We start from the raw sequence: 9,341 nt of genomic DNA, 5'->3' as shown, positions 1-9,341 counted from the left end.
GATGGAGGATTACAAGGTCATTGGAGGCATTTCTCATTAGGGGTTGGTACAGATTCTCTGTTGCCTACAGGTTAAAGGGAGGGAGTGTTGTGCGGTTTAGCGTGAGGTTATTACCTTATTAGCACTAGTGAAATATGTATTACTTGGTCCACCTTAGGAAAATTATTAATAGTAACCTCCATGAGTGCTAAATAGGTAGTGTTGTTTCAACAGTTTCTAATCCTTTGGTGTTTTTGCTTGCTTATAGTGTAATGAAGTTCTAATAAAAAAATTATGTTTATATTTATTGTATCCCACTAGATAGATATATTACATACCAAGGCAGTTGCGAGATATCATAAGCCTCAATGGTTTGTTTAGTCTAATCCAAATGCGTGCTTCCATACGTTAATAAGTTATTCTTTTTAGTCCAGTATAATGTTATGACTATAATTGGGAATTAAATATTAATATTCTGCATTTGGTCCTAATAAATCCCAATTTTGTGGTTTATCTTGTGCTTAATTTGGGGAATTTTATCAACTTATCTCACATTTATTCAATGAAATAGCATAGTTTTGTAATTCTCCCTAAATTTGTACTTAAGTGTGAAAACATGCTTTTTAGACCTTAAATTTGCCAATTTTAATTCACCGTAATTCCATTCGATGCCTTGATATGTTTGTTGAGTGATTTCAGATTCATAAGGCAAGTATTGGATGGAAGAAGTGAAGAGGAAAGCATACAAAGTGGAGAATTCATAAAGAAATGAGCATTTGGAGAATTGAAGACCACGCGCACGCGTCACCCACGTGTACGCATGAGAAGGACATTTGCAAAGCCACGTGCACGCGTCACCCATAACTGTTTTGGGTGTAGGATATTTGGTTTTGGTTGTAGATTTTGGAAAGATGAGAACCTTGTTGTTTTTGGCAAAAACCAGTTTTTGGTGAATTTTGACATATCATAACTTGAGCCTCAAAGCTTAAAGTTAAATGAAATTTATGTTAAATTAAAGGTTGCTTTGAGAGCTTTAAAGTGATATAAAGTTTGAAGAAAATGGATTTTTATAGAGGAAGTTATGACTGTTTGAAGTTTGGTGCCAAAAACTGAATATGTTAAATTATGTTAAATTAACTGGAGCGGGCTACGTATGTGACAAGTAGCACGCGACGTGACCAAGGTAACTCGCATATGCGAACACTGCCTGCGCACGCGACACAGTGCACGTGACGCGACCAAGCCATTCGGGTTGGGCATCTCACGTACGCGAGGCACTGTATGCGTACACGAGCTATCAAAAATAAAGCCTTTGTGTACGCAAATCTTAACACGCGATGCGAGCAACCCATTCGGGTTGGGAAACCCGCGTACACGAGGCAGGGGCTTGCGTACACGAGACCCCTGTTTTGCTGAAAAATGATTTCCTTTGTTTTTAAGGATTTTCCAAACTTTCTAAACTTCTCCAAGATGTAGTTTAAGGGTAATATTTTGTAGTTAGACTTAAGGACCTATAGAAATGAAATAGTGACTTAATTAGATGAATTTTACATGAATTTAGAAAAATGAGACTTGGGTTTCTCGAGTACTGAGAACGGACGTGGTTGAGTCAGAAGGCGGAGTATTGTATTGATGACTAATTATACGAGTTGAGGAAGTGGTGAATTACTGGGTACTGAATAAAATGATTTCTGAAAATCATTGATGTAATATTTTTATTGAGATTATCGAGACGCTATGCGCCTGACGTTAGGATTTTTGCCAGTAAGAAGTTCAAAAAAAACAGTCGCGTTGTAGATATAGTCTCTAAACCGACAGAAATCCCTTCGTACAAACGTTTTGGGTGTCACAAGTAACAAACCCCTTTAAAAATTATTAACCGAGTATTCAAACATCGGGTCGTCTTTTCAAGGAACTGCAAGGAAGTATGTTCTTATTATTGGCTATAAAGGTTGTAATCGGGGTTTAGAAGGTGAGAAGCAAGTGATTTAAATGACAAGTAAAGTAGATGGCAATTAAAATAAATAAATACTGTAAAGCAAACTTCTGGCAAGGTAAGAGAAATTGGAAGTCCAACTTAGTTATCTCTCTCAACAATAATGAAAGTTGAATCTAAATTCCACTTAGTTAACCTTTACTAAAGCAAAGGAAAGTCAAGGGACTAATTAGTTTGACCTTTGAATCCTATTTAATTCCTAAGAAAAAGTTGGGATTATTGAAGTTCAGTTCAATTAGCAAGATGGCGATTATCAGTTATGTTGAGTTTGATAATGTTGAGTTACTGATTTCTTAACCAAGACCAAAAGGGGAAAAAATAAAATTGCTAGAATAAAAAAAATGTCCTTAGATGGAAAGCTATGGTAACACAAATTAAAGAGAAAGCAATCAATAACTGAAATACCTCAAATAATCATTAATTCAAATCATAACATGGAATAATTCATAAGCCAAATTGGCAACATTTATAGATACGAATAAAAGCATTAAAGTAAAAGTAGCATGGAAACATAAATTAAAGTAAATACAAAACCTGGATCGAGAGTTACTCTCAAAAACTAAGAGAAGTCCTAAATCATAATCCTAAGAGAGAGAGGAGAGAACCTCTCTCAAACTAAATCTAAATCATGGAAAGTGAAAATTGGCGAGCTCTCTTTGAATGGATGCATTCCTCCACTTTATAACCTCTAATCTGTGTGTTCTGTACTTGGATCTGGGCCAAAAGGGCTTCAGAAATCGCTGGAGGCGTATTCTGTGAATTCTGATACGTGGCCTCTGTCACGCGTCCGCGTGGATCACGCGGTCGCGTCATCTGGAGCTTTTCCTTGCCATGCGGTCGCGTCAGTCACGCATTCGCGTCGTATGTGTTCTACTAAAGGCGCGCGGTCACGTCAGTCATGCGGCCGCATCGCTGCTTCTTCGCTTCTGGCACGCGATCGCGTCGTCCATGCGATCGCGTTGATACCAGTTTCTGCAAAACTCCATTTTGCACTTTCCTTCCATTTTTTTACATTTCCTTTTCCGTCCTTTAAGTCATTCTGCCTTAGAAAATCTGAAACTACTCAACACACTAATCACGGCATCGAATGGAAATAAAGGTAATTAAAATAATTAATTTTAAAGCTTAGGAACATGTTTTTCACATACATCACATAATAAGGAAGGGAAAGTAATACCATGCAATTAATATGAATAAGTGAGTGAAGGATTGAATAAATCACTCAAACTAAGCACAAAATAACTCATGAAATATGGGTTTATCAACCTCCCCACACTTAAACAATAGCATGTTCTCATGCTAAATCCAAGGTAAAGAATAAGGTAAGGTTAAAGTGGTGGAATGTTATGCAATGCAACCTATTCTAAATGCATCTACCTAAATGAGTCATGCAATTCCAATTTATCCACTCATATATAAAGCTTACATGTAGTCAAATTAATTCACATTCTCAAGGAGTCATATATATATATATATATATATATAGCCAACCCTTAAATAATAAAGCATTTTAGCAAATGAGATGGGAAATAAAAATATTGTACAAACTTGCAAAACAATTAGTAAATTTAAGCACAGATATATGTTGATGAGTTATTGAACCTTCACTGGAATTTGTGTTTACCCTCTAGTCACTCAGTGTTTATTGGGTTTATTCACTCTACTTTTCTTTTTATTCTTACTTTCTATAACTTTGTTCTTCATCTAACCAATCAACAATTATAGAGTACAGTCATACCAAAAGTCATGAGGTCTTTAGTTAAGGTTGTAATGGGGCCAAGGTTGTAACACCTTAACTTCTAGCACGTCATGATCGTACTAAGAGTAAGGCGTTACGACTCTATTTTCCTTTTATTAGCTATTTAATATTGAGCCTCTACACGTTAACTGGTCGATAGTTTTTAAGAAAAACGAAATTCCTTTTAGTTTGGTATATACTTCAAACTCAACTATGTCAGATAAACATATACTCACATAATTAAGATTAATACATAATAATTATTCATACAAGACTTAAATACAAACCTATCCCTCTGTAAAAATACAACACTTTACAACATCAAGGGCGAGGGGAATAAACCCAAAAGCAACTAGCCAAACAAGCCTTCTATGTCTGTAGCTCTTGAACTAGCCATCCTGTCTGTACCTCTGAAAAGTTTTTTTTAAAAACTTTGGGGTGAGAACAAAGCCACACGTTCTCAGTAGGGAACGTGAACGCCGCAATATATAGAGTAAATACAAATAGCTAATTCATATCATAAAAACAATTTCACTTAAAACAGATTTAAATTCCTTTCTTTAAATCTCATTACTTAAATAAAATCCCAGTCACATTAACAATTCCTTATCCATAAACAACTTTCCTAAATACATTATTAAGACCACAACTCAAGTAAAATATCCATCAAACACACAAGAAAATCACCAAAACAACAGCACAGTCACAAATAAACAAAATAAAGCAAACGCAATCAAATATAAATGCGCAAACAAGATGATGCATGCCTGTTCCTAGCGCAGGCCATGAGCTCATGCGTCAGTTGTCTACCCGCAACCCGACGTTACTCGGAGTGAACCCCGAATATGGTCCCTTTACTGTGTCAATTAGACACCTTGGCATCACGGTTACCCGTGTCAATTAGGCCTCATTATAATAACAGTTCAATGTGTATCACAGTAAGGAACAGTGCTATCAATTAGGCGAACATTCCCGCATTAGCAATCTCAGGCTATCCATTAGGCGGGCACTTTCGCATTAGCAGTTTGGCACAAGGCCCATTCAACATACACTTTTCATAATTTACTTATTCATTTCAATTATCTCTTTCAAACATGGTTTCTCTTTTACTTTCTCTTTATCATGCCTCCGCATCACCAACACTGTAAAACATACCTCCACATCACCGCCTAACTATACATACCTCCGCACCACCGTCTAATTATACATACCTCCGCATCACCCATTAACCTTAAACATTCTTGGAGACAACTTACACATTTACATTTAACTAAGTTCCTGAACTTTTATAGGAATTCGGACATAATCTCCTAACAACTCTTCCAGCTTTCTAGAAAACTAAATTTTAGATTATTACCATGTCACATGTAAAAGTTATGAGGTTACGAACACAGTCCTGCCTTATACAAATCTGTTTTCAAAATCCAACAAGCAACTCACACTTTTTGCAACATATCTAATTGGTTAAAAAGAGTTTTGACACGAAATTTAAACTGAATATTTTAGACACATAAAGCTTGAAACTGCCGTTGGTTTCAGCCCAAATACTCATCAGAATTATAAATTAAGTGAATTGGAAATTGGTGCTTCTGCAGTAAAGAAACAGAATTTTCTGCTGAAACCATCAATCTTCAAAAATTCATTTCTCCCAATCCACTTATCAATTAATTCTGAAATTTTTACGAGACATTAAAAACACATTAAAGTTTCATAGAAAAATAATTTCATCTAAAATTATGATCTGGAATGTTCCCAGAAATTCGTTCATTCTGCTGCCAATTATGCAGAAATTCTGCATAATGCACTTCCAACAACCTCTCATGCCAAATCTTATATTCAAGCCTAGGATTCATCTAAAACCACATTTCTAACTTTTTTTTGACTAACCAAAGTTGCCCAAGAACTCTTAATTCAATATATTACAATTTTATATCATAGGTGCAACGTAACCATATTACCACAGCATCCATTCTTCAGCATCTCATCTATAACAACATATCAAGTTCTGATTCATCAAATGAATTTCCAGCAACCATAGCAACACTCCATACACAAAATCAACATCAACAAGTACTAACAGCAAGTATAAATTCAAAATACACAACATCGTCAATAATTACTACATTAAATCATTAAACCAATCACCAACTACAACCATGATTCAACTCAATTCCAACAATTATTCACGCAAAGCAACCATAAACCATTTGCAGTTACTCATTTAATTTTAATGACATTCATAACTTAAAACATTTATTTTTAAAACAAATCCCCTACCTTAATTAACCGAAACTCCAAGAAATCCATAACCGCGACAATCTCCCTTTTTTTTTCTTCCTATCTCGCAGCAGCAGTAACCTCACACAGAACCAGCAACAGCTACAACAGTCCCAAAACAGCATCGACACCGACACCAACACTAGTTGTAGCAGATATTAGAAGCAAAGTGGCAGAGCTAAAATAAGAATACATGTGACTATGATCAGAACAAGAACATGGCAGAGGGATAAGTTTGAAGCAGAACAAGAATGAGAGGGTTACAGTTTCAGAAAGGGAGGATTCGAAACCAGAACAGCAACTCTGGGGTTCTTCTCCAGCATCAAGGGCGACGTTTGGTTCACCACCATCAGTGGCACACGACCCGACGGCGGACTACGCCCGCGGTCACGGCGGCAGCGGCGGCCACAATGGCTGCGACAACAGCTCCTCTGGCGCATTTGCTTCCTCTCCCTCCGCGAATGGTGACGGCAAGGCACGAACGGCGGCGACCCTTCCTTCGTGACATGACAGTGATGGGACGAGCTCGACGTGGACGGTGCGACGAAGAGTTGAACGGCGGCGGTACCCAGCCGCCAACGCCACGCCCTTCTCCTTCTCTTCTTCCTCGCGGTTCCCTCACTCTCTGGATCTCCATCTCTCATTTCTCTTCCTCTGATTTCTCTTCTTTTCTTTTCCATTTTGTTTGCTGAAGTTGTATTGTGTGTAGAGGTTGGCGGTGGTAAGTGAGTCATGAGGGAGTGTGAGCGTGGCTAATAGAAGAATGCACAGGTGGTAGGGGTTATACGTGTAGGTGAATTGGATAATAGGGTTAGGGTTTAAATTTGGGGATTAGGGTTTTGGGTATGAAATTGGGAATTTTGGGTAATTAATAATTTTAATAAAATTAAAGAATAATATAGTAATTGAAAACTAATTCCAAATCCATTAATAATATCCACAAAATTATCATTTAATCATCATCTACAAATTATTTTCAACTCAATATTCTAATTCAATATTTGGAGATAATCAAATTAATTTTCTTTAAATTATAAAATAGAGTTAAAAATCTAATTATTCAAATTGAAGCATATAAAATCCTCATTGTTTTTAAATCGCTAAAGCCTTAAATCAATAATTAAAAGTACTCAATTAATACAAAAATTTCTGAAAATATGCTTTCGAATAAATAAAATAAATCATAAATAATTTATTATTTAATTTTCAAAATCTGGGGTCTTACAAAGGTAAAGGTAAGGATATATGTATAAGGCTAAGTGAGCTAATAAGTGAACCCTTAATTAGATAAGATCTCACCTAACATACATATTTAGTAGAACAAACTTCTTTACCAATTTTCCCATATTATCCCACTTGTTGTTACATGCTCATGTTTCAATTTTATTTTTATCTCATGTGCATTGCTTTTATTGGGGAATTCTTTTGTATCCCTTTTTATTAAATGCTGAAAAAAATAACTTTTCTCTCTTTTTTTTTAATGCACATGGTAATTAAATCATTTTGATTTCTCATGAGCATGTTTCCCAAATTTTTGGAGTTATTTTATTTCTTTCAACTTTTTTACCTTTTGTTTATATCATCCATGTTCCCAATAGGTTTCCCATATTTTAATCTATTCATAATTTTCTATCTTAAGCTAACCAAGGATTCAACTTGGGATTTTATTTTATTTTTCTGCTTAAGGCTAGTAGTGTGGCTAAATAGAATAAAAGGGATTTTAAAGGCTCAAGGGGGATAACAAGGGTGATGTGAAAGGTAGGTTATTTTGGGGTAAGTGAGCTAAAATCAAATGATGGCCTCAATCATTCTTTTGGTATGTATCTATATTCTATATTCTATAATTGGACATATAGATTAAAGCAAAGTAAAGAACATCAGAATAAAAAGAAGCGAAATACACAGGAATGAAATTATGGTTTGAATGCAACCATACAATTAAGCTCAAGACTCACAGGCTGTGTGTTCTCTAACTCAAACATCATATATCATTCATATATGTTATGCAGGTTTAGTTAAAAATTTCCATTATTCTCATAAAAAATTATTTAGGGTAGCCTTTAAAGTTTTAATGTTCCTCCTTGATGAAATGTTGTCAACTTAACTATATGATGTAATGCTATATATACAAGGTTTATGGATTTAAATCTGTTATGTTCAATTTCCTAGCTTACTTCCTTTTTATATTTTTCAATTTAAACTATGCTATCTTATGCTAAAAAGGGTAAACTATACTAATTAATCCACTAATAAGTCAAAATTGCAAACTAAACTAAATAACTAAAAATATGAACTAAAAATGCAAAATGCGAAAATAGAGTAAAAATACATAAAAGTAGCAATGTAAAAGTACTCAGAAAATAACAGTAAAAAGAAAAATACAGAAAAATATCCAAAATAAAAGAAAAAAGAGATGTAGTGGTTCACCAAAATAAAACGCCAGAGATGGCGACCTCCCCACATTTAAAATGAAGCATCGTCCCTGATGCTCAGTCAAGCTGGGTGTGAACGGGTGTCATCACTGGTAGGGATGGTAGCTGGAGGCTCTGTGGTGGTGGTGGGCTGAGGGTCTGGCTGCTGTAGAGGCGGTGCTGACTGGATCGGGATCTCCGGATCTGCAGCCTCGATCTGATGCGTAACCTCCTGATGTGGTGCAGCCTGCTCTGTGCCTGCCTGCGGATGGGTCTCCTCCTGGGGCTCATCCTCCTCCTCCTCTGATGGCTCTGATGGTGTGTCGGACTCGGAGGGGATGTCACCACCCTGTCAGATCATCAGCTTCAGATGCGAATAGCGTCGCTGGCTGCAACGCTCCAATCTCTCATACCGGCGCCGGTTACGGCGCTCCATCTGATCAAGCTGTCGGAAGAGGTGGTATACGGGCTCAGAGGCAGGTGGAGGTGCAGTGGTGGCAGCAGGGGCAGCAGGGGCAGCCGTGGATGAAGAGGGTCCAGCAGACGGTGGGGCTGTCTCATCAGTAGCAGTGAAGGGTGGTGGTCTGTAGCCCAAAGCTAGGAAGTTCCTGCTGTGAGGAATGATCTTCCTGCAGTCTGCCGCTGGTGGTCTCTCATCGGCATCCTCCCATGGCACGTCAGCTCGACGGCCTAGATGTGTAACCAGATACGGAAAAGGGAGGGTGCCTCGGACGTGGACCCTGGCCATATAATGCCGGATAAAGCGTGGCAGATAAAGGTCCTTATCCTCCATCACACACCATAGGAGGGTGATCATAGCAGCTGGGATCTCCGTCTCATGAGTACTCGGCATCACATAGTTGCTCAAGATCTGGTGCCATAACCGAGCCTCATCATTTAAGTACGCCCTCTTGATCCCTCTAGGCATAGTGGTGTCCTG

At 37.3% G+C, this 9,341-nt stretch overlaps 1 protein-coding gene across 2 annotated transcripts; it reads right to left on the bottom strand.

Moving 5' to 3' along the window:
- LOC107614544 lies at window positions 3,918-6,783 on the bottom strand. 2 transcript variants are annotated; one of them, XR_001614483.2, is made up of 3 exons: window positions 6,255-6,783; window positions 5,991-6,168; window positions 3,918-4,123 (listed from the first exon to the last, which is right to left on the bottom strand). XR_001614483.2 is itself a non-coding variant. In XM_016316736.2 (2 exons), the coding sequence occupies exons 1-2, from the start codon at window positions 6,722-6,724 to the stop codon at window positions 6,093-6,095; spliced, it is 546 nt and encodes a 181-aa protein (XP_016172222.1). In that variant the 5' UTR covers window positions 6,725-6,783; the 3' UTR covers window positions 5,552-6,092. The 2 variants fall into 2 exon arrangements, 1 of the variants encoding a protein (XP_016172222.1); XM_016316736.2 differs by lacking the exon at window positions 3,918-4,123 and having other exon boundaries at window positions 5,552-6,168.

This window comes from Arachis ipaensis, chromosome B08, assembly GCF_000816755.2.
Source record: "Arachis ipaensis cultivar K30076 chromosome B08, Araip1.1, whole genome shotgun sequence".
Taxonomy (NCBI): Eukaryota; Viridiplantae; Streptophyta; class Magnoliopsida; order Fabales; family Fabaceae; genus Arachis; species Arachis ipaensis.
The sequence above is the reverse complement of the archived record's forward strand: the minus strand, read 5'-3'. Positions and strand labels throughout refer to the sequence as shown.

What these genes read in the sequence shown, in the direction of transcription:
- LOC107614544 (XM_016316736.2), bottom strand. Translation starts at nt 6,724, where the DNA reads ATGACTCACTTACCACCGCCAACCTCTACACACAATACAACTTCAGCA. An exon ending in AATCCTCCCTTTCTGAAACT is followed by an intron (nt 6,169 to 6,254) that starts GTAACCCTCTCA and finishes TTCTTATTTTAG; the next exon opens with CTCTGCCACTTTGCTTCTAA.